The sequence below is a fragment of the Panthera leo genome, chromosome B1, assembly GCF_018350215.1.
Source record: "Panthera leo isolate Ple1 chromosome B1, P.leo_Ple1_pat1.1, whole genome shotgun sequence".
NCBI lineage: Eukaryota > Metazoa > Chordata > Mammalia > Carnivora > Felidae > Panthera > Panthera leo.
In genome coordinates, this window is record NC_056682.1 from 26,114,468 (window position 1) to 26,139,266 (window position 24,799).

A 24,799-nucleotide genomic window follows, 5' to 3' on the forward strand; every position below is an offset into this window, starting at 1 on the left:
TAAAAGTTTCACTCATCCCACACAAGTGTCATGAGCATGTCCTCTGTGTGTCATGTAGAATATGGATTTCTCTGTCCGTTCCGTGGATTGGAAACATACCATCGTCACACTGTCACATAGAGAGAGAAGTGCCAGGTATAGTGTCAGATGGAGCTGTGTTCTGAGAAGAGGGTAAAATGAGGTAATGGAAAGCGTTGAAATGGGGTGGAAGGCCCTTCCTGCCAGGCACGTCAGGACAGTCTCTAAGCAGGAACCATCGAAGACCTACATCATGAGGAGAGAGCACACGACAGTCTCGGGGAGAGAGTTCCTGGCAGAGAAGAGAAGTGCAGAGGTGCTAAGGAAGGAAGAAGCATGACACGCGAGGGAGACAGACAGGTGGCCACTGAAGCTGGGTCTGGATGGATGAGGAGGAAATGTTAAAGATTCAGGTGGAGAACAAGACGGGTGCCGGGTCGTGTCAGAACTACAGGCCAGGCCAAGGACTTCGTATTCCATTCTGGCGGCAGTAAGAGCTACTGGGAGGCTTCAAGCAGGAGAGTGACGTCATCTGATTCTCGCTTTCTGTGTGGATAATGGACTCTCGGGTGACCAGCCACCAGGCAGACACCAGGTGGAGTCATGATGGTGTTTGGCATTACAGTTTTAGCCACGGAGATGATGGGAAGTGGTTGGATTCAAGATACATTCTGGAAGCAACCCTGATACAACTTTGATGGGTCGGACATGGAAAGGGACAGAATGGAGTCCAGGATGGCTTCTAGGTTCTTTCCCCAGCAACTCGATGGAAGGGACACCAATGGAGTCAGAAGAGGAAGACTCGTGGAGGGCGATGAAGACTGGCAGAGGTTCAGTGGGGCTCTGGGTTATGTTAAGGTTGAAGTATCCTATTGACCTCCGGGTGGACGTGGCCACATGTAATTCCCAGGGTAAGGCGATGGACCAAGAGTCGTTGGCATATGCGTGAGATGACCTGATGGCCTAGGCAGGGAGGGGAGGACAGGAGAAGGCTGTCCCCGAGCGGGGGCCTGGAGTACTCTCCCACTTAGAAGTCCACAAGGAGAAGAAAACTACAGAGACACGAAAAAGGACTGTGCAGTGAGGGGAATTCCAGACAACTGTGAAGTCCTAGAAGCCTGGAGAAACATGTTGTCAGAAGGGCAGAGCGCTCAGCTGGGAAATGTTGCTCTGAGGACAGAAGGCTGAGCATGAGGTAGCAGATGGAAGTCACTGGTGAACTTCATGGGGGCTGTGCCTGCAGAATTCCAGGGACAGAGAACTGACTGGAGTAGGGTGGGAAAGGACCCGGGTGAGAGCGCAGGTGCGGTGGCAACTCTTTTGAGACTTACCCTGGTAGGAGGCCAAGTCCTGGGCCAGTCTCTGAAAGGAGAGGTGGGTGGGATCAGAGGACGAAAAAAAGATGGTGGTGTGTACCGTTCTAGCACAGTTGCCATCGTGTAGTGCATATATCCGTAATGCCGATGTCATTGTCTTCGTTTAATGCATGAGAAAACTCAAAGCAGGAAAGTTTATTTCCCACCTGCCAAAATTTTTTTTTTAATTGTTTATTTTTGATACACACAGAGAGAGAAAGAGCATGAGCGGGCTCATGCCCCAGGAGGGGCAGAGAGACAGGGAGACACAGAATCAAAAGCAGGCTCCAGGCTCTGAGCTGTCAGCACAGAGCCCAACGCGGGGCTCGAACTCACAGATCGTGAGATTATGACCTGAGCCGAAGTCGGACACTCAACCAACTGAGCCACCCAGGCGCCCCTACCCACCAAAATTTTTAAATGAACAAACAGCAAATGCTAGTATTATACAAGACCCAAATTATTTCCTCTAGATCCAGTCACCTCCCAACAAAATACAAAAAAAACAAAGGTTAAGTACCTTTGTTTTCCTGTTTAGCACAATGACACGGTTGAATGCCAAGCAGTGTAAATGGCTGTATTTTTTATATTCCTGTTATTTGTTGACGTGGAACCATTCATTAAATACAGAAAGGTTTTTGTCACATTTTAATCACTATCCCTTGTTTGGTTTACAAGCTGGCAGTCCCCCCCCCCCCGCCCCCCCAGCTTTACCTCTCAAATCTTTTATAGGAAACAACACAAGTTTTTAAGGCATCAGAAATTTCTTGTTGAAGTCCACCTGGGTGGCTCAGCCGGTTACGCATCTGACTCTTGATCTCAGCTCAGGTCTTGATCTCAGGGTCATGGGTTCAAGCCCCACACTGGGCTCCATTGCTGTTTTAATTCGTAAAAGTAGTGATCTTCATTCCACTCAAGATTTCAAGGCTCACACAGTCAAATGTTGCCTTAAGAGTTATTTATTCGTGTGTTTAGATAGCAGCCTCTGTATAGCAGGTAAGGTGTTAGATGCAGCAGGAGGTAGACACAAGTTCACGGTGCTCCTGCAGAAGTGGGAAGGAGGTGCCTCAGGAGCACCTCTGAGAACGAGCCAGAGAGTCTGCCAAGGCTTCAGTGGCACAGATCGGAACACCTCCTTCCCAGAGAGCCGTGGATCACGTCCACCGCTCCCAAAGGCTAAGCCCAAAAACTTCCTGTTGGCATTTGCACCACATAAAGCACCCGGTACTTCTGGCATCATCTGCTTGCTGGGCTATGAGATCCAGCTGGCTTTCTAGGGGACTGGAAACTTTTATTTTACGATCCCCATTATAGATCTCAACTCTGCCAGCTATTTCCTCAGGCAGGGCAGCCTCCTGATCAATGTGGACATCAACATCTTTTTCTGGCAGCGATTTTGTACATAGGAATCGCTTTCTGCACTGCGGCCTTTACCGGAGGGAAACCCTGTTTCCTGCAGCAAATGATCATTCGGAGCGCCGACAATTGGTACAAACCTGGAGGACCGGGCCGTCCAGGATCACCCGGTGCCTGGTTGTATCCTTTACCACTTTGCCGAGTCTCTGTTTTGCTCCATTCAGCAGGTCTGTAATTAGGTCACCTCTCACTCTGAGGACTTTGAGCCTAGCTTGATTCATTAAATTAGACATCGGAATTTTCGTCTGCTGCTCAGCCTGCTTTTCTTTCTTCTCACAGTAGTCCATCCTTTTCAGTCTTTGGGTTTGCGCAAGACGACCTTTCTCAATGTTGAGCTCTTCCTTTGCATCAATTTCTTCTGCTTTCTCATCAGCTTCTTGTTCAATAAAAGCCATCACATGCTTAATCTGCTTCTGCACATCAGCATTGCTGAGGGCCACTGGCTGGAGAAGAGGTTAGAAGGAGGCGGTGGAAGGAAGGGCTAAATGGTTTTAATTTTGGATAACAAACATAATTGGTCCTTCTTGGGAAAATGCCACAAACTGTCAGTGCTGGAATGCCACCTGACCGTGGCTCCCAGATGGGGTCCCTCTCTGCTGCTGTCCTCTGGTCGGTGCGCAGCCCCGATGCTCCATTCAACCTGCTAGCATGCGTCTCGGTCATATTCAGCAGAGATAGGGTGTGATTGCCAGGAGTGACTTTCCACAACTGCCATTCAGAGACCGATTTCAACCCACGTCCATTTTGCCAACTCCATCCAAAGCAGCATACAGAGGGCCGGGTTGGTTGGCAATGTGTTGCTGAGGCATTCCCATGCTGCTCTGGCACCCTGGGGACTTTCTCACTCCCCTGCTCCTTTCTCTGCCTCTGCTCTATCCTGAAGTGTTTTTGTTCCAGCTCAAGTCAAATGGTTGACATTTATAAAGTAAAGATTCTAGGAGGGATACCCTACATAATTCAGGGCCAGCAATGGATGAAATAAATCCCTTGTGTCTTGGTGGGGGATCTGATGCCCAGCGGTAGAGCAGACAGAACGGGCCCCCACGAGAAGGCAGGCTTCAGAGGCAACCTTAGATTTCTTCGCAAAGAAGAAATTCTGCTTCCAAGTGGACTGGAAACGTGATTGATTATTGCTATGGGTTGAATTGTGTCCCCTCCTCGCCCGACAAAAAAAGATATGTTGAAGTCTTAACCCTCAGTATCTCAAAATGTGACCTTTAAAAATAGGGTCCTTGCAGGTGTAATTAACTGCATTAAGATGAAGTCATACCAGAGAAGGATTGGCCCTTAATGCAATATGACCGGTGCCCTTATAAAAGGTGGGAAATTTGTGCACGGACACACAGGGAGAAAGCCACGTGATGATGGACGTAGAGACTGGAGTCATGCTGTCAGAAGCCGAGGAACACCTGGGGCCACCAGAAGCTGGAAGATGCAAGGAAGGATCCTTCCCTCTGCTTCAGAGAAGGCACAGCCCTGCCAACACATTGACTGCAGACTTCTGGCCTCCAGAACTGTGAGAGAATAGATTTCTGTTGTTTTAAGCCGCCCAGTTTGTGCTACTTTGTCACGGCAGCCGTAGGAAACTAATGTAAGAGGTAACTGAAAATTAACAAACTCCAAATGCCAACATTACACAAGAGCACTACAAGAAATAAAAAAGCTGTGGGGACAGCAGGGAGACCTGCATGGCTCAGTAGATTAAGCGTCCAGCTTCAGCTCAGGTCATGATTTCATGGCTCATGAGTTCGAGTCCCAGGGCTCTGTGCTGACAGCTCAGAGCCTCAAGCGTGTTTTAGATTCTGTGTCTCCCTCGCTCTCCGCTCCTCCCCCACTCACGCTGTGTCTCTCTCTGTCTCTGAAAAATGAATAAACCTTAAAAATAATTTTTAAAAAAATCTGGGGGGTAGGGGGTGTTCATAAGCTAGCGTCACGCTATCCTTGTATTTCTTATTCTAGGGAAATGTTAAGAATATACTACTTTGCCACTTTTCTTCACTGGGCCTATTTACCAATTCAGATGGGAAAATGGACTTTTGCAGTTGTGGGGTCACCTGAGCCTTTGCTCCAAACTCTGGGAACCAAAAAGGACTCGTGTAGAGTCTGAGGGGCTTTGGTTTTCCTAAGAAATAAAACTTGAGCTAAACCGAACCATACAACAGATCAAGTCTGACACGCTTATAAAGAACATGGCTCTCTATCACGGCATAAAATTGCTGAATGACAAACTCAAGCCGTGATTTTTCTCAGTGGATTTTTTCACTTTGTCTTGCAGGTGGGTGATGGGTGACGGTGGCAGAACAGGTTCTACAGAAATGTCTGGCATCCCTTGTTCCCAAGCTTTGAAGCCTCTGCCAAATACATAGAGACGTCACATTTAACATCCTGTTACAAAAATGAGTGGGTGTGAGCTAAGGATTTTGTGCCGGACTGGCACACGGGTAGGCACCCGAAAATGGGAGCCATTGTTCTTTCTTCCTGAAAGATATATAATCTCAATTTTATAAGAGGCAGAATCGTTGCCGAAATTCACCAAACTCTTTAACTGTGCCTATAATCTGCAATTCTGCTGCCTGAATAATAAAGTTTTGGTGTATCTCTTTGTTTCAGGGATCAACGAATGGGGATGAAAATGCTATCAATCTGAGCTCCCAATGCTTCAAGGAGACACCTAAAGAAGAGGAGAGTTAAGTTTTTCTGTCCCACTGCCTCCCAGAGGTGGTAGTTGACCAACCCTGCAGAACACAGATGGGAAAGATGTCCCATACTCTTACCCTCTAAATGGAAGATTGGAAAAGAATATCGAGAGAGGGAAAAGAAGTGGATACATACGAGCTATGGGTGTAAAGGTAAAAACAGAGCATGGGAGATAGGAAACTGACAGCTCTATACTCTTCAAAATACATACATATATATATATATATATATATATATACATATATATATATATATAGCTTATATATATATATAGTTTATATATATATAGCTTATATATATATAGTTTATATATATATAGCTTATATATATATAGTTTATATATATATATTTATATATAGTTTATACATATATATAGTTTATATATATATAGTTTATATATTTATATATAGTTTATATATAGTTTATATATAGTTTATATATATATATATATATATATATATATATATATATATATATATATAGTTATGTTAGTCACTTTTATTTTCAAGTGAATTGACCTGATATTTTGTTCCATTTCACTTTAAATTTTAGGGGCGCCTGGGTGGCTCAGTCGGTTGAGCGACCAACTTCAGCTCAGGTCACGATCTCACAGCTCGTGAGTTCGAGCCCTGTGCCGGGCTCTGTGCTGACAGCTTAGAGCCCAGAGCCTGCTTCTGATTCTGTGTCTCCCTCTCTTTCTGCCCCTAACCCACTCACATTCTGTCTCTGTCTCTCTCAAAAATAAATAAACATTAAAAAAACTGTGTAATTTTATTGTTGTATACAGAAAGCAACACTAAAAATCTAGGGGACTATAAGTTGACAGCGAGATCACCTGAATGGGTGAAGGAAAGTCTGAAGAGGTTGGCAGACCTAAGGGGTACTGAGCTGGCTGGAACCAAAGGCATCACACCTCAGCCTGATCCCTGTCAGATCTCTGAGTCATCTATAGAATCTTTTTCTTTTTTAATTCATTTTTTAAAAATTTTAACTCCAATACACTTAACCTACAGTGTTATATTAGTTTCAGGTGTAAAATGCAGGCTCCAAGAATTCTCTACGTGACTCTCTGCTCATCTGGGAGGTGTACCCTGAATCCCTTTCACTTATTTCGTCTCTTTTTTCTTTGCTTGTTTTGTTTCTTAAATTCTGCCTGTGAGTGAAGTCATATGGTATTTGTCTTTCTCTGGCTGATTATTTCACCTGGCATTTTACTCTCTGGCTCCATCCACGTTATTGCGAGTGGCAAGGTTTCATTCTTTTTTATGGTTGAATAATATTCCCTTACGTATATATGCCACCTCGTCTTTATCCATTCATTTATCAGTGGTCACTTGGGCTGCTTCCGTAATTTGGGTCTTGTAAATATTGTTGCTATAAACACAGGGGTGTGTGTAGTCTTTTGAATTAGTGTTGTTGTATTTTTTGCTCAATACCCAGCAATGCAATACTGGATTGTTGGGTACCTCTATTTTTTAACATTTTGAGAAATCTCCATACCATTTTCCACAGCGGCTGCACCAGTTTGCATTCCCAACAAGAGTGCAAGAGGGTTCTTTTTTCTCCACATCCTCACCAACACTTGGTTTTTCTTTGTGTTTTTTATTTTATTATTTTTTTAATGTTTATTTTTGAGAGAGAGAGAGAGAGAGAGAGAGAACAGAGAAGGGGCAGAGAGAGAGGGAAACACAGAATCTGAAGCAGGCTCCGGGCTCTGAGCTGTCAGCATAGAGCCCAACACGGGGCTCGAACCCACCAACCTCGAGATCGTGACCTGAGTTGTAGTTGGACGCTTAACCGACTGAGCCACCCAGGCGCCCCCATATTTTTTTATTTTAGCCATTCTGACAGGTGTGAGGTAATAGCTCACTGTAGTTTGGCTTGCATTTCCCTAATGATGAATGATGTTGAGCACATAGAATCTTTTTTTTTTTAACCTCCAAAGTCTCCAAAGGCAAATTTACCCACACCCACATCTCGAGCCCTGGCCGTCTTCCTTCACCAACACCCCAGCGTCGAGTCCCCATCTTAACTCTTGGACGTGGCTTTCACAATTCACCCAGACACCAGGCTAAGCACCACCCTCACCCTTCCCCCACCACGTTAATTTTGCTTTTCTCTTCTCCAGTACGATCACTTCTGTCCAAGTCTGACACCTATCACCTGCAGCATTACAAAATCAGCCTCCTAGCCAGTCTCCCTGCCGTGTTCCCTCGGTCCTGCTGGAGAGATGGCTCAAAACCAAGTCAGGCATTCCCTTTCCAGCCGCGGTACTTTTCTTGCCTGCAGAATGAAGACTACGCCCCTCAGATGGCAGCTTCTTCCAGAACACACCTTAGCTGCTGCTGCTCATGAGATCACACATGCACACATTTACACCAACACACATTCACTGATTCTCAAGAACCACTCCATGGTCTTGGGCCTGCCCGTTCCTCTGCCTGACACCCTTTCCCCTTTCCCTGCCCGAAGTCTCATCTTCCAAGGACCGGTTCACTGTGTGTCCTCTCACTGGCTTCCCTCAGGCCACCCCCTGCCCCCTCCCATCTAGGAAGGGGGCTCACGGCCCTGCGTGACAGGTAGGCATTGTTCCTCCTTAGGACCCCACGCGGTACCAGACAGATTCAGTGTGTGCGCCTTGGGATGGCGGTGGCCTGGGGTGGATTATGCCACTAAAGAAAGTCCAAGAAACAACATCATTTTCAAGTGACAAGCATGGAAGCAAACTAAATGAATAAGGAAAGAGTCACTGAAATGAGAAGAAAGAAGTATGTGGGACAATGGGCACATACGTTCAGCTCACCAAATGAGACGAGATGATGTCACGTCCTTCGTTGTTTTCAAGTGGCTTGACATGACATTCTGTCCAATTTGACTTTAAGCACTGGAATAGTACAACATATCCTTTAAAAAAAAAGAGAGAGAGCCATTTATTTCCATATTCGCCAGGAACTGGTAATTGGTCCGGTGCTCAGAAAAGAACCTGATTCCCTTGATACAGCCAACAGTTCAACTTCTGAATGAGGATGTGGGTTGAGTAAAAATAAAAACAATGTTTGATACATTTTTTCCTTTTTATCTGCAGGAATAAACAGATTAGCTAGACTATAGATTGGAATTTTAAAACTCCCGGGAAACACATTTCCTTAGTTACATATCTAGACAATGAGAAACCCTTGACACTGGGCCACATTCCAAACAGTGATGTTCAGATGCACTGCAAGGAAGTTCAAGGGCATGCTTTGATGACAAAGAGGAATGTGCTGAAGCAGATAGGGGGCGAATTTATAAGGTTCTCCTCTTCTGCCCGGAAGGAAATCCATCTGTTCATTTCCCAAGGGCACATCATCTCCAAAAGTCATGCTGGGAATTATGTTCACCTGTCCCTTAGGACAAAGTTAATCAGCAGTGAAATTTATGTCTTATTGAAGAGAGAACAGCAGAAAAGAGACCAAGTGTAAATCCTGAACCTCTAACAAAATATTACAAGAGTTGTCCTTTTAACTTTACAGGCCCTGGCTGGAACTTTTTGCCAAAAGGATGGTGAAGAGGTAGCTGCAAGCAGGATTCTTTGGGGGAAGTCAATCCAAAGTGGGTTGGAAGAACGAGGCCCGCAACAAGCAGGTAATAGCCCCAGTTTGTTCTCATCTCTCTCTATCCATGCCCTGGGCAATCCCTTCCCACACTCACTCTGGCCTTGGCCGTGTGACTTGACAAAAGCGAGCAGAGACTTGCAGAGCGGCCCCCTCTTGCTGCCGGAACCCCAGAACCACACACAAAGTGCCCCCGGCAGCCTCCCAGATGCCGAGAGACCCTAAGGACAGGCCAGGCTGTGTGGACACCTCAGCTGCCCCAGCAGCCCCCAGCCCCCATGTCAGAGGGTAAGGCCAGCAGAAGCGTCACCCAGCCAAGCCACAGAATGAAGAGAAATAATAAGTTATTGTTGTAAGCCATGGATTCTTGATATACTCTTTATGCAGCCAAGGCCCACTGGTTCAGTACTTTCAGTCTTGAAGATAGAAATCATGCTGTACGTAAGTGCGGATTAGTCATAATTCAATTATATGTGAAAGGAAAACACATTGTCAAATTCTCTAAAGTCTACAAATGGATTTTAAAGTAGCCAAATCTCTCACCAGGATGTCGTTTCTTACCAATGTCCTCTCTTACTTTTTCTCCCTTATCATACAGTTCAAAATTCAAATACTTTATAGGTCTCCCTTAAGGAACTTCCTCTTCTCCTAACCATTTATAGATAAGAACTCTTGCCTCCAGGAGGTGAGTTTTATTGTCCCCACGATAAGCAACGTTTTACAGGCGATGTGACTAACAAGTGGCCCAGCTGGGGCTTCCAAATCCTGTGTCATTGCTTCCCCTGGGAATCTTCCAGCTGACCAATCCCCCAGTCAGCCCCCTCTCAAAGGGATCAGCGCGTGTTCCCCCAGCCAAAGTGGGGGCACCTTTTCCAATTAATTAAGACTGTTATTTACCGCACAGCCAGAAGCCATTCGGAATATCGTGATGAGTATTGTTCATGAATTGCACTGTAATAAAATCAAATGCCCAAGAAATTTTAAATACATTTAAATCAAAACACAAACAACATGTGGCTGGGGTTTGATAATAGCATAGGGCATCAACTGACCATCTTTCTAACGATCATGCAGAAAGATTCCAATTCTGATGGGGTCATTTTCTTTTGATTCACTGCCTTCTTCATTCTACCGACTGTATCTTATGTATCCGCAACAAAGTGCTATTCCAATTTAGAATTTACATTTGTAGTCTCCAATTATATAGCAACATTCTACTTTAGAAATGCTCTATTACATTTTCAGTGACCAAGAAAAAATATTTTTATTATTATTTTTAAATTAAAAAAAAACCCATTTATTCATTTTAGAGAGATCTTGAGTAGGGAGAGGCAGAGACAGAAGGAGACACAGAATCTGAAGCAGGCTCTAGGCTCTGAGCTGTCAACACAGAGCCCAACGTGGGGCTCAAACCTTCAAGCCGTGAGACTGTGACCTGAGCCAAAGTCAGACACTTAACCTACTGAGCCACCCAGGTGCCCTGAGAAAAAATATTTTTAATCAGCTTTAGAGTTCTGTATCAAAATTAGCCTGAACCAACTTCTAAGATTTTTTATGTAACTCCTTCTGCAAAACTAACTGAATTTTAAAAGTGTCTAGGTTTTCAACACTTCCATTTGACTTACAGAATGACTAACTCAAGTCTAAAGACAAATGGAGGAGGGGCTAAGGATTTGGGTTATTGTTAATGCTACATTGGTTTGTGGACTGGACACACTTTTTTTTAAATGTTTATTTTTGAGAGAGAGAGAGAGAGTGTGAGCAGGGGAGGGGCAGAGAGAGAAGGAGACACAGAATCCGAAGCAGGCTCCAGGCTCTGAGCTGTCAGCGTGGAGCCCGACACGGGGCTCGAACTCGCGAGCTGCAAGATCATGACCCCAACTGAAGTCGGACGCTCAACCGACTGAGCCACCCAGGATCCCCTAAACACACTTGTTTTAATGCCACTGCCTCATGTGTTGGCTCTTGACCTTATATTCCGTAGCTGGAATTAGAGAGATAGATATACCTAGAGAACTAGATGCACCTAAATACCGCCTTTTGTTTCCAGTCACTACCACGTCATCACTGTGAGCACACTACTTCCTCTCTGCTACGCTCTGGAGACTTACAGGTTCCCTTCTTTATTATATTTTCAAAATGCTAGGGAAGGAGCATCATGGGGTTCAATCTCTACGATCACCCAGATACAGATGAATCTAGTCTCATCGATGTTAATAAAAAATACTATTTTAAACTGCCTAGTATATGTTACATATATTATGAAGGTTCGTTAACTCATTCATCTTTATAACACTCTGGTTGAGTAGGAACTAATCGCTCCATTTTATACTTGGAGAAAAAAGTGAAGACCCTGAGAGCTGAATGTGCTCCAAGGTAAACAAAGCATGGCCAAGCCAGGCTTACACTCACGTCTGTTCAGTGTCAGAGCTGGCACTGACTGTCTTCACTCTATAGGTCTGAAAGTCGCTTCTCCTCTCCACACCTCTGAATCCACATCAGGAAAATAAGAAGATTGGAGCCCACCTTCTCATGGCCCTTCCAGCCCCAACAAGTGTTTCTTTGGACACACCATGGTAGGCTCGTCCATTTCCCCCTTGTTGGGTTTTGTCCGGGTCAAGAACTGAAGTGTACCTGCTCTGTTGTTAACATGATGTGTTGTTATTGATCCAGGTGAACCGAAAAGCTGATAAAATGCCTGACCGATGGCATCCAGCTTCACAGACAACTGACAAGTTTTACAAGTTTAACAGGTTCTGTTTTGAATGGCTTCTACAAGATGGAGGTGGAGGAGAATGTTGGCCTGATGAGAAAATGAACTTTTTCTCAAAAGCTCATGCTCAGAAATTGTTCTATGTTACGGCGTTCATTTTCTAGCTCCTGGGCTAACCAAATCCCATGCAACCCAGAGGGGAGCAATACACATTTCTGCACCTTTCTCAACGATGTGCATGTGAAATCACTATCCACATGTCACTGATACATAACCTCTCTGTTCCTCATACTCAAGTTGCCTCAGTGGAATTCACCCCATCTGCGTCTGTTGATGTGAAACATAACTGTGAAAAGGAGCAAGATAGGACACAGAACTTTCCAGGGCGGTCTAGAGTGTTTTCTCCTTTTAGCAATGAGTGGCAGAGAACAGAAATACAGACGAGAGTTTGCCAAATTTATTAACTTTTACTTTATGCATATAAATTAAATCCTATGGAATGGGGCAACAGTTCCTTTTAAAGCACTATAGCTTTGATATCTTTAGGCTAAAACTTCCCCTTGAATCTAGGGGCACCTGGGTGGCTCGGTCGGTTGAGCTTCCAACTTGGGCTCAGGTCATGATCTCACGGTTTGTGGGTCTAAGCCCCACGTCGGGCTCTGTGCTGACACTTCGGAGCCTGGAGCTTGCTTCAGATTCTGTGTCTCCTTCTCTCTCTGCCCCTCCCCTGCTCACACTCTGCCTCTCTGTCTCTCAAAAATGAATAAATGTTAAAAAAAAGATTTTTAAAAAAAATTTTTAAAAACTTCCCCTTTAATTTAAACTTCCTAATTGAAGCTTAATGCCTAGCAGTATACAGTTTTTGCCTGTTACTGGGTTTAAGGGATTTCCCACACGTATTTAGACATAAAATAATATGGTAAACAAAACATTGAGTCATTCATAGACTTGTACTATCTGCTTAGCAACCATAAGAAAATGTATTCAGAGATCCAGGAAGAAAAAGAGAGAATGTGTTTCTTACTATTTGTAAGCATACAACATTGACTACAGTTACAGCCATGATATTATTAAAAATGACCTTCCAAAAGAAGAAATAATGTAAAAATAGGAAAATGGGATATAAGGTCATCTGTTTACCAATCTACACTATAGTTACCAAATATATTCTGGAAGTTCAAAGTGAAGTTCGAATGTAAATTTTGAGGCTCATGACTGATTTAAGTGTTGAATTTTGCCCTTGCTGTTTGTCACTATGTAAAGAGTGCTTCTATATCATGCATAAACATGAAAAACACTTGGAAATATAGAAAAATAGCACCCAATTTTCTTCCTGAAATAAGTGCATATCATTTCTTGTGTGTGCATTTCTGGGAACAACTGAACGTCACGTCACAATAGAATTCAGCTTTATTTTTCATCTAAGAGTAGGTCTAGTTGTGGCCATTTTAAAAGGTGGCGCATTCACAATTATGGAAGAGATGTTTGTGTCAGAAGAATGCGCAACTTGACTTTCAAAGTCTGAAAGATGGAGAAACTTAACTGACTGTAAACTTGTAAAAGTTGAGTTTTTCAAATTGGGTTGGGGTGACTGGGTGGCCCAGTTGGTTGAGCATCCAACTCTTGGTTTCTGCTTAGGTCATGACCTCATGGTTCATGGGTTCTAGCCTCTTGTTGGGCTTTGTGCTGGCAGTTGGAGCCTGCCTGGGGTCCTTTCTCTCCCTCGCTCTGCCTCTCTCCTGCTTGTGTCCTATCTCTCTCAAAATAAATAAGTAAACTTTTTTAAACTCTAAAAAATAAAATAAATAAAATAAATTCTACAGAAAGGAAAAATTGAAAATGTATAAAATCTCAAAGAAAATAAAAAGCAATAGTAAATCATACCTCTTCAAGAACAGTTAATATTTTAGTGTATCTCCTTCTACTGTTTTCCAATACACGTATATATCTTTTTAACCTAATTGGTTTCATATTGCAATTTTATTTTATAATGTGTTTATTATAAAGGGTACTACAGTGGACATCCTTATAGCTAAATCTTCCCACATCCTTAGTTTATTTCCTTGAAGCAAATACCTAGAATGTTAATTGATAAATCATTGAGACAGCACATATCTAAGTCTTTAAAAAAACAAACTGCAACATCACCTCTGCAAAAATTCACTATTTACTTTCCCTCCGGTAATGACTTTTTCCCCAACTCTAGCCAAGATTGGGTAGTATTTTTCCCCTTAACATTTCCAGTTCAAGAAGAGAAAACTGGGGACACCTGGGTGGCTCAGTTGGTTAAGCATCTGACTTCAGCTCAGGTCATGGTCTCAAGATTCTTGAGTTCGAGCCCCACGTCAGGCTCTGTGCCAACAGCTCAGAGCCTGGAGCCTGCTTCAGATTCTGTGTCTCCCTCTCTCTCTCTGCCCCTCTCCTGCTCATTCTCTGTCTCTCTCTCATTCAAAATAAACATTAAATTTTTTTTTTTTTAAAAAGAAGAGAAAACTGGCTTCCCCATGTTTGGTTTTGGATTTATGTGAATAAAAGAGTCATTTAATTGATCACTTTTTAATTCTTATTTTATTTTATTTTTTAGAGAGAGACGGAAAGTGTGAATGGGGGAGAGGGGCAGAGAGAGAGAATCCTGAGCACTCCACACTCAGCGCAAAGACCGATGCCACAACCATGAGATCATGACCTGGAGTCGAAATCAAGAGACAGACGCCCAAACGACTGAGCCATTCAGGTGCCCCTAACTGAACACTTTATACTTATAGGTGTTTATTTACTTCTATGACTGTGCATTTTCTTTGCCCAGTTTTCGCAGGGGTATTAAGTGTTCCTATTGACTTGCCATATAGACGTAAAATATCGACTACTCTTCTGCTACAAAAACTGAAAAAAAATTTGTCCAAATTTTGAGGCATTACTAAAGTTAAAATGTTAAGCTTCCATACAGTTAAGCCTGCCAAGCCTTTTCTCTATAATTGCCATCTTTGATGTTTTGCTTAGAAAGCCTTTGCACAGCCTATACATTTAACCCCCTCTCTACTTCCTTCCACTTCTTTCAGAATTCCTTTTTGTATGTAACAATATGGTCCACCTAAACTTGTTTTCCTTGGTTCTCTATGTATTTTGTGATGCAGACATATGTTTTTTTTCTTCTCCCAAAACTCAGGGGTTGCCACAACACAATTGAATTTTCATGCCTTTCTCTATAAGTTGAAATTCCACCTTATCAAATTATAACTTTATATATAAGTAGGATCTGTGTTTTTTACTATATTTTATACTTTATTTAAAAAATTTTTTAATGTTTCTTTATTTTGAGGGAGACATGGAGTGAGAGCGGGTGAGGGGCAGAGAGAGAAGGAGACACAGAATCCGAAGCAGGCTCTAGGCTCTGAGATGTCAGCACAGAGCCCGACGTGGGGCTCGAACTCACAGACTGTGAGATCATGACTGGAGCTAAAGTCAGATGCTTAACGGACTGAGCCACACTGGCACCCCTTGACTATTTTTATTAATCCGTCTTCCTATTCTAGTACTACATTCCCACTTGAATTATTAATTAGACCTTTATAGCACATTTAACAGCCAGCATGCATGCACTTTACATTTTGCTCTTTCAGAAATTTCTTAATGTATTTCATTCATTTATATTTCCAAATGAGCTTTGCAATTACCTATTCAGTCTTAGCATGACTTTTTATTGGATTTGCACAGAATCTTTACATGAATTTGGAAAGCATTACTATCATTATAGTTCTCGGTTTTTCCATTTAGGAGTTTGCCATGGTTGTGATGCAGCATAAATTTTTGCACATGCACACATACACGTGTGCACACATACATGAACTTGTAAATAAGAAAATACCCAATCTCAAAATGAAAACTATGCCAAAGACCTACAGGAATCTAGTCCACGGCATGGCAAATATGTTTGCTCTGCAGTAGACAGGAATGGACAGGGTTGAAGAGAAGCAGGCTGTGTAAGATAGCAAATGGCAACTGGGTCCTGGGAACACCCCACCCATACCATGCAGCCTTATCTTTGTAAAGCAGCATCCTAATGCTAAGCCAAGAAAGGTTTGGAGCCCTCAGAAGATAAAACTTAAGCAAGCTTTTTGTCCTATGTGGCATGATACCCCAGAATGCCTTCTGATACGTATGAGAGGGATGGAAAATAGATTCATGCTTTTGTTTGTTTTTGTGAGAGAGAGCATGAGTAGGGGAGGGGCAGAGAGAGAGGGAGAGACAGAATCCCAAGCAGACTCCATGCCCAGCAGGGGTGCAAATGTGGGGCTTGATCTCATGACCATGAGATCATGACCTGAGCCAAAATCAAGTCAGACACTTAACCAACTGAGCCACTTAGGGCCTCCAATTCTTGCTTTAGGTAGGCAGTCACCAAACAGAGTGAAATAGGATAGATTAGAAGTGATATACCATCATAGGAGCCTTATTCACAAAAGCCAAAAGGTGGACACAACCCAAATGTCTATTGACAGGTGACTAGATACACAAAAGGTGGCATACACATACAATGAAATATTAACTCAGCTTTTAAAAAGAAAGAAAACTCTGGAGGCACCTGGGTGACTCCATCAGTTAAGCATCTGTCTCTTTATTTCCACTCTCCTTGTGATCTGGCGGTTCATGAGATCAAGCCCCAAATCAAGCCCTGCTTGGGATTCTCTCTCTCTGCCCCTCCCCCACTCACGCTCACTCACACTCTCTCTGCCCCCCCCCAAATAAATAAATAAAGTTTTAAAAATCAACAAAAAGAAAGAAAATCCTGATGGATGAACCTTGAGGACATTATGCTAAGAGAAATAAGTCAGTTATGAAAAGACAAATAGTGTAGAATTCCTAAGGTGCACAGAGTAGTCAAATTCACAGATTTTTTTTTTTTAAGTGATGAATGCTGTAACCTCCAAATGTGTTATAGTGTGGGAATTTTATGAAACTTCTTTCATCTATGTAGTACACATTTATTGAGTACCTACTGTGAGCTAGGCAGTATCCTAGGTGCTGAGATACAGCCACGGACAAGCGTAGCGAGGTTCCTAGTGTTTGGATCCTCCAATGCGATGGGAGAAACACAGACTATAAACGGGTCAATACATAATTAATTTGAAAAGTTTTGGTAGTGATAAGTTCCACAAAGAAAACAAATCTGGGTGATGTGATACTGAGCTGACTGGGCACCACTTTAAATTAGACACCAAAAGTTATATATTTTTTACAACTTTGGGCACAAAGGCTAGAAAAAGCACTGTTGGGCTAGTTGCCAACAAGGTAAGCTGATGCTAATATCAAAGGGACCCAGTTCAGCTCAGGCTGTTTTAATGCTGTTTTACAATAGAGAATGATTATAATTTAATTTTTGATCAGTTATTTTTTATTCTATAACCTACTGAAGTGGATTGGCCGTTGAAAGACTAGTGACAGTGTTTAGGGCCTTCGTCCGTGGAGAGTAAAGTATAAGGACCTTGTATAGGGACTCTGAGGACACCTCTGGGAACCTCTTGGCCTGCTGAAGTCTGTAACGTGACTTCCAAGATAAGGCACTGCGGAAGACTGGGATTTCGTACTAGGTGTTATCTGTGAGCCACTCTGTGAAGGCCGACAGAACACCTAGCCTTAGTCCCTTTAGAATTAATGGCTGGGAACTCACTATTCATCTGGAAACCTAGGGCACTGTAAATAGAGTCTTGTCTTACCATAGGGCCCGTCTTCAGAAAAGAAAGCTATTATAGGGTCTGGGGATCAGCTTACACTGACAGGTACTAATCTTAGCAAGAATTCATTCCATGCCACGATTCGTGCTTTGTGTCTCACTCAGCCTTACAGTGAACTTTGGAGCCCACAGAACAAAGAGCTCAGGTCTATAATCAGATACTACACTAAGTGCTATCATTTCTTTCTCTTATTATCATAGAGAGTTACCCCCACAGGGCTCCACTTCATCGTCCTAAATATCTGGAGCTATCCTATATTTCCTTGTTTTCTATGCTGAGGATTAGTAAGCATTCAAGCAACAAACAAGCAAATTTCTTTACGGAGATGCGTTGACAACCTGTTTTGGCCAGTCATCTGTAAGAGCAGTCTGTGGATACGATGTCTAAGAATGCAGGACAGAAGGAGATACAATTGATTTGTGAAGTGGATACGGTAGCCAGGCTCTAAGATGGATTTCAGGGCAGAACAGAACAAGAGGAAAATGACCCCTGCCCTCAAAGAATTTACAACCTAGCTAGACAACCAGGTGATTCAAGTAATGAGGAATTGTGGCAGGTGCTATAATAGAAAAGGGTGTATGGCAGGACCCAATAGGAAAAGTTAACTCAATCTGGGAGACTGAGAAGCCCTCCCAGGAAAAATAGCATTTAAGCAAAGGTCTGAAGGGTACCTTGGGGTTGGGAAAGGGCAGGCAGGACTCTAGGAAAAGAAGACAGAAGAGGTAAAGATCTTGGGACAAAAGGGAACACAATGCTTTGGAAAAGAATGGGGTAAAAATCCAGTTTTGGGGGGTAATGGTGTGAGAAGGAGATAGGGAGAAGGGAGATGGGTAGGAGTGGGTAGCTGGGGCTGCATTGTAGATGGCATTAAAAGGGGTTAATTTAGGCACAAGATTCAGCCTTGAAGGCCGGTGTGGCTAAGAGAAAGGGAGAGAGGAAGCACGGGTGTAGGAAACGAGTTAGAAGCCAGTTTAAGGGAAGACGGGAGAACGTCACAGGCTTAGGTAGAGGCAGTGGGGAAGGCAGAGGAATGGAAGGGCAGGAGACAGATATAGGAGGCAGAACATACTGACTCTGGCCCTCCCAGGTCACACAGCCTGGACTTCATTCAATCCACACAGGAATCTACATGAGAAGGTGATTCAGATCCCATAAAGTCTTTATGAAGTCTCTTTGCTGTCCTATACAACAAAAAGTTAGGTTCCAAGGTAAAGGCAAACTGTGAAATGCATTCAAAAGAAAAAATATCCTCTCAGAGCTGAAAAGGATTTCAATTGTGGTTTTGTTTTTTGTTTTCTTTTTGGCTGCACTGGCTTTGTGCCCTATACTTCCCTAAGCCTAAGAACTCCGTGGGGCTTGTAAACACAAATGTCATCACATTACCCAGAGGAGTCCCATTCAGTGGGAATCTGTGTTTTCCCTAAGTGATGGTCCCAGGTGATCTTTAGTTCAGACAAATTAGGGAGCTGCTGGGCCATGGGAGACATGCTGATATTCTCTTGTATGTGGTCTTTATTATTGGACTCCACTTACACAAAACTCTAGAAAATGCAAACCAATCTATAGAGACAGAAAGCAGATCAGTGGTTGCCTGGAAATAGGGGTGGCAGGCGGAGATGAGAGGGAGGAGTACCAAGGGCAGAAAGAAACTTCTGTAGGTAGTGGATAGGTTTGCCATCTTGATTAGGGTGATGGTTTCACAGGTGTGTGTACATGTTGAAATCAAGGCTGGGGCAATATTCTTGCAGGTATTGGGTGTCCTGATTCCAACACCTGTATCTGGAGGGGCAAGGATGCCTTGTTGGTATATCTAGCTGACCCACAAATCTCAGACAGGAATGACTTTACCAGTGAAAGAGTATTAGTAACAGGAACTATGTTCATCATCAAAGTCTCTGATTGGAGACTGGAGACAAACACAGGTAAATAGCTGAAGACAGCTGAAGTGTGTATATTCTGGAGTGTGACTTTGACTCAAGGCTCTCTAATGTCATCTGATCACCGTTAGAGCAACTTAGAAGGTGGGAGCAATCAAACTGTGCATCAAAGGATGAATGGATAAACCAAATGGGGCATATGGATACAGTGCGATACTATTTAGCCACACAAAGGAAGGAAATTCTGGTACGCGCTACGACATGGATGAATCGTAAGGACATTATCCTAAGTGAAATGGGCCAATCATAAATACTATATGATTTCACTCCTATGAAGTGTCTCTCGTACTCAAATTCACAGGGACAGAAAGTGGGATGGTGGTTGCCGGGGCTGGAAGCCTGAGGACCAGTGGTGGGATGGGGAGTTTTCGGCCGATGGGTAGAGTTTCAGTGTGGGAAGATGAAAAAGTTCAAGAGATGGTTGGTGGTGAGAGCAACATAACAGTCTGAATGAGCTTAATGCCGATGGGCCGTGTACTTAAAAATGGTTAAGATGGTAAATTCCATGCCATGTGTATTTTACCACAACTTAAAAAATAAGTTTATTTATTTTGAGAGAGAGAGATCAGAGGGGAGCAAAGAGAGAGGGAGAGAGAGAACCCCACGCAGGCTCCTCGCTGTCAGTGCAGAGCCTGACGCGGGGCTCAATCTCATGAACCAGGAGATCACGACCTGAGCCAACCCAAGCATCAGCTGCTTAACCGACAGAGCCATCCAGGTGCCCCTAAAAACATTTTTAAGACATGAGACGTGATTCCTTTCCCTGGTATTATCCACTCTAGAATGCTCAAAATTGTTTCAAATCAACACTTAACTTTGATTTTTAGAAGTATGTGGTTTTAATTTTAACCAAGTATAAAGGTAGTGCACTTCCATTGTAAGAAATAGGGGAACTGAGAAAAATATTAAGAATTTTTAGTAAAATATAAGATCATGACTGTCACACAAATATAAAATGAACAGGTGTCAAAGATGTTGTTTACTTTATTATTAGTAAGAGAAGAAGTATGTTACATTGACAGGTAAACAGCTAACATGAATTTACAAATTGGTCAGTATCGACTAGGCAATAATCACTTAGGTTCTACTGACACAAACTTATTTGCATTAGGACCCTGTGGTAGATACAACTGAAAAGTGTGCTAGACAGGACACCCAGTAGCACCCTTCCCTTGTTTGGTCTCTTCAAAATCTTCCACGGGACTAAAACGACAACAACATCATCATCATCATCATCATCATCATCATCATCCTCCTCCTCCTCCTCCTCCTTTGGAAACCCTCATCCCAGGAAAACACTCCCTTTGATTCTTTTGAGTCAAACTTAAGCCGAAGCATGAAGCTTTTACGAAGCACGCTGAACAAGTGTTAGTAAGCAAATGAAGCGCCTTCCCGGACGCCCTACTCGACCGGACCCTCCGTGCGCACCTGCCGGCGCATCTCCCGAAGGGCAGGGAGCGATGGCGCCGCCCACTCGGCCTCGAGCGCCCGAAAGGCAACGGCTCAAAACTTGGAGCTGACACCGGACCCCGCCGGGAGCGGAGCGGGGAGAGGCTCTCTGCGCAGGGCCCTCGGGCGGGAACGGGAGAGACTCTGGCGAACCCAGATCGGCCGCGAAGGAGGGCAGCGGCACGGCCAACGAGCCTGGTGGGGCCGTCCGGGCGGCGCCGCCTCTTCCCTCCCACGCGCTAGGCCGGCGGGGCCGCGGAGCCGCGCGAGGAGCAGGGGCGGGGCGACCTTTGCTCCGTCCCCGGAGACTGCGGGGCGGGGTGTCGGCGCCGCCCGGAGCCGGCCGCGCGCGAGGTTCCCCGCCGCCTCCCGCTCGCACCCCCTCCGCCCCTCCCACCGGGACCTGCTTGGCCGCGGCGGCCGCCTCCGGGCGTCCGCACCTCGGCCCTCGGTTTCGGTCAGACCCGCCCGCCAGCTGGTTTCGATTGGGGACGGGAGGCCGGAGCGGCCGGGACGCGCGGAGGGAAGCAGAAGCGAGCCGCGGAGTGGGGACGGTCCGGCGCCGGAGACAAAGGGCGCACGGGAAGGAGCGGGGCGCCCGCGCTCACTTCGGGGGCCGGAGCCGGGGGCGCAGGGGCGGCCAAGGAGGCAGGTGCGGGCCCCGGGATGCGGACGCCGGTGGTGATGACGCTGGGCATGGTGCTCGCGCCCTGCGGACTACTGCTCAACCTGACGGCCACGCTGGCGCCCGGCTGGAGGCTGGTGAAGGGCTTCCTCAACCAGCCCGTGGACTTGGAGCTGTACCAGGGCCTGTGGGACATATGCCGCGAGCAGACCAGCCAAGAGCGCCAGTGCGGCCAGCCCGACGTGTGGGGCTACTTCGAGGCCGAGGTCGTGCTCGTGGCGCGGGGACTCATGGTCACGTCGCTGGCCGCCACGGCCCTGGGGCTGCTGCTGGCGTCGCTCGGCGTGCGCTGCTGGCAGGAGCGGCCGCGCTTCGCGCTGGCCGGCCTCTCGGGCGTGGTGCTCTTCGCCGCCGGCCTCCTCAGCCTCATCCCGGTCTCCTGGTACAACCACTTCTTGGAGGACCGCGCCGTCCTGCCCGCCGACGCCAGCCCGGTCACGGTGCACGTCAGCTACAGCCTGGTGCTGGGCTACCTGGGCAGCTGCCTGCTGCTGCTGGGCGGCTTCTCGCTGGCGCTCAGCTTCGCGCCCTGGTGCGAGGAGCGCTGCCGCGGCTGCCGCAAGGCGCCCCCTGGCAGCCCGCGCCGCAGCAGCATCAGCACCGTGCACGTCGACTGGCCCGAGCCCGCGCTCGCGCCCGCCATCAAGTACTACAGCGACGGCCAGCACCTGCCGCGGCCCGCCGACCTCGGCGCCGCCCGCAAGCCCAGGGTCGGCTTCCCCATGCCGCGGCCTCGGCCCAGCGCCTACAGCAACCCGGTGGACGTGCTCCGCGGGGAGAGGGCCGACACCCCCGATGCCTCCTTGCCCAGCACCGGGTGCTGCCAAGGCTCGCTGCCCTGCGACTCCGACCTGTAGACGGCGGCCCCCCTACCTGCTCTGGCCAGGCTCTGCCCGGACAGAGGACTCGCTCCACCACGTCCAGCCTTGAACTTGTCTGTTACCTTGTAGCCGGAAACACCTGGCTCAGAGTCTGAACCCGGACACGTTCCTGTAACCGGTTTGGAGGGTGATGTTCCTTTCTTGTGGCCAAACTAGACTCCTTGGACAATTAGTTCAGGGTTTGTTTGGTTTTCTTTTTGTAGAGTTTAGTCTTCCTCTCCGAGGGATCAGGGTCCTCATATGGAGTGACGCGTTTTTCATACTTTAAGCTGAAGGAGATATAGCAAGGGTGCTTTTGCCTCGTGTTGACGTGGGACAATAACAAAACATCAAAATCAGCAAACAGAGGCCCCAAAACCCTGTTTTAACACCTCGAAGCAGTATCCGGAAATACCAGTGAACCTTACATCAATATAATTTTTTTTTTTTTTTTTTGCTGTATATATTCTTATGCAAACTCTCAAGAGACCAATATACTGGCTATGTTTGAACGAAGCTCTTAAAATAAATGTAGAGCCATGCAAATACCGGCAGTTTTTGTGGCTTTCATGGAATAACTTGTTTAACTCACATTTCTTCAAGTATGCGTAGGATTTGTCTTTATTACTTTTTTTTTGGTGGTCACTGCAGTTTCTGTATTAGAAGCCAGGTGGGATTGAACAGACTAACCTTATATTGCTCTATTCCTTGGCTACCTCACCCTGGACTTAGAGGACCATAAATTAAATATTTGGTACCAAGTGGAACCTGTTAATCACATCGGATTAAGGAACATGGGCATACATCTCTTATTTATGAATAAAAGCTGAAAACAAGAGTTTCAGTATATTCCCTCAAGCTGTTTTGTCTCCAGTACAACCTTTAGGAGTTTAATCATTCATTGCTAACAATTTCCTGGCTGCTTAAGCACTGTTTCTGAAATCTAGCACTCAGATCTTTGCCCCTCTTAGCATAGGATTACTAAAAGGAGCCAACCCTCCCCCCCCCCCCCCCCCCCCCCACACACACACACTAAATCCCTGATTGCTTTATTTTCAGGTTTGGGCTGGTTTCTGGGCAAAGCCAGGTCTATTGTTGAAAAAACTAGAAGCACCAGTTTCCGACACAAAGTGAGCCTAGAAATCTTTTCCTCTTGTAACAGCGGTGCCTAAAATCACAGGTAGGCTGCTAAGTGTTCCATGAGGGAGACTAAATCTCCAACAGGGCCGGCTCTCATTTCAAGCTGTTGATTTAAGGGTGCCTTTTACTGAGCCGAATCTCATCTTTAAAACTTACCCTTGGCATCCAATTCAGAGGTAGGAATGTTCAGTTCAGTAGTGAACTGGTAACAGCTGTACCGTAAGTAACTAAACGGCACCTGCTGCTTATTAGCAGTGGAAAGGATAATATAAATTTGCTTCCTTTGCCATTTTGTACCAGAATCACCTGTTTTTTGAGACCAAACCTTAAAGCGCAGGCGTATCATTTGGTGACCTCCTTCAAATGCAAATTCTCATTGAGTAGGTCTGGAGTGAGGCCTGGAACTGATTTCCTAAGGAGCTCCCAGGAGGTGCCAGAGCTGATGGGAGGCCCCCACTTGGGGCTGCAAAGGCTTTCGTTGGGACTGTGCCTGGCTCAAATTGCAGTCCTTCCCAACTGGCAGCACAGAATCAGACCTTTGAGAGCTTGCCCCCTAGGAGAGCTAGGGCACTTGCTCCAGGGAACGGGGCCCAGATGGAGAAAAGGCAACACTGCTTTCTCAGCTAACACCTCAAAAGGCAGGGATTAGGGGCCTGGGAAATCAGGACCTAGCAGACAACAAACATAAAGATACTGGGTTTCTAGCAAGTATTGAATTCACTGAATCCTGCCTGCATAATAATTCCAAATATTTCTTAGAGAAGCCTGAGTAGAAACAAAACTAGTGTTTTGTATGTTTTCACTTTTCCTCCCTGCCCAATTATTCTCCTGTGGCTTATATTCAAAACAGTTCCCTTCTGGTGATTCTTTGTTTTCAAGAATTAGAGCTCCGTTTTTGCCCTAGCACAGAAATGAAACCAAAACTCCTTTTAAAAATGCAAACTGGCTTTTGCTATAAAAATATTCAAGAAAGCCTGGAAAGGCACTCCTGCATCAGGCTGGGATCTGTTTGGAGACACACGGGTCATTCTGTGCCACAGCAGCATAAACGGACAATGGCTTTGACACACAAGACGCTGGACCAGGCTGGAGCCTCAGGAGTGGCTGTTGTGGGCCTGAACTTCTCCTGAACTTCCTAGGGACTAGCCAGGCGATCTCCCCGCAGGGAAGACACTAATGGGGAACAGCACAGCTGCTCTGCCTC

The 24,799-nt window shown here is 45.4% G+C and overlaps 1 protein-coding gene, 1 long non-coding RNA gene and 1 pseudogene across 3 annotated transcripts; 2 read left to right on the plus strand and 1 right to left on the minus strand.

The window, feature by feature from the left end:
* Positions 1-2,328: 2,328 nt before the first annotated feature.
* On the minus strand, positions 2,329-4,176 carry LOC122218343 (annotated as a pseudogene).
* A 94-nt stretch (positions 4,177-4,270) lies between these two features.
* LOC122217448 lies at positions 4,271-11,876 on the plus strand. Of its 2 annotated transcripts, none has more exons than XR_006201493.1 (5): positions 4,271-4,305; positions 5,400-5,638; positions 8,999-9,110; positions 11,537-11,655; positions 11,753-11,876. It is a non-coding gene; the product is annotated as an uncharacterized LOC122217448 (long non-coding RNA). The 2 variants fall into 2 exon arrangements; XR_006201492.1 differs by lacking the exon at positions 4,271-4,305 and adding an exon at positions 5,185-5,230.
* Positions 11,877-21,055: 9,179 nt separating this feature from the next.
* CLDN23 (claudin 23) lies at positions 21,056-22,532 on the plus strand. The gene has a single exon (XM_042934416.1). It carries the CDS (start codon positions 21,577-21,579, stop codon positions 22,450-22,452), a length of 876 nt encoding a protein of 291 aa, XP_042790350.1. The 5' UTR covers positions 21,056-21,576; the 3' UTR covers positions 22,453-22,532.
* Positions 22,533-24,799: the final 2,267 nt, after the last annotated feature.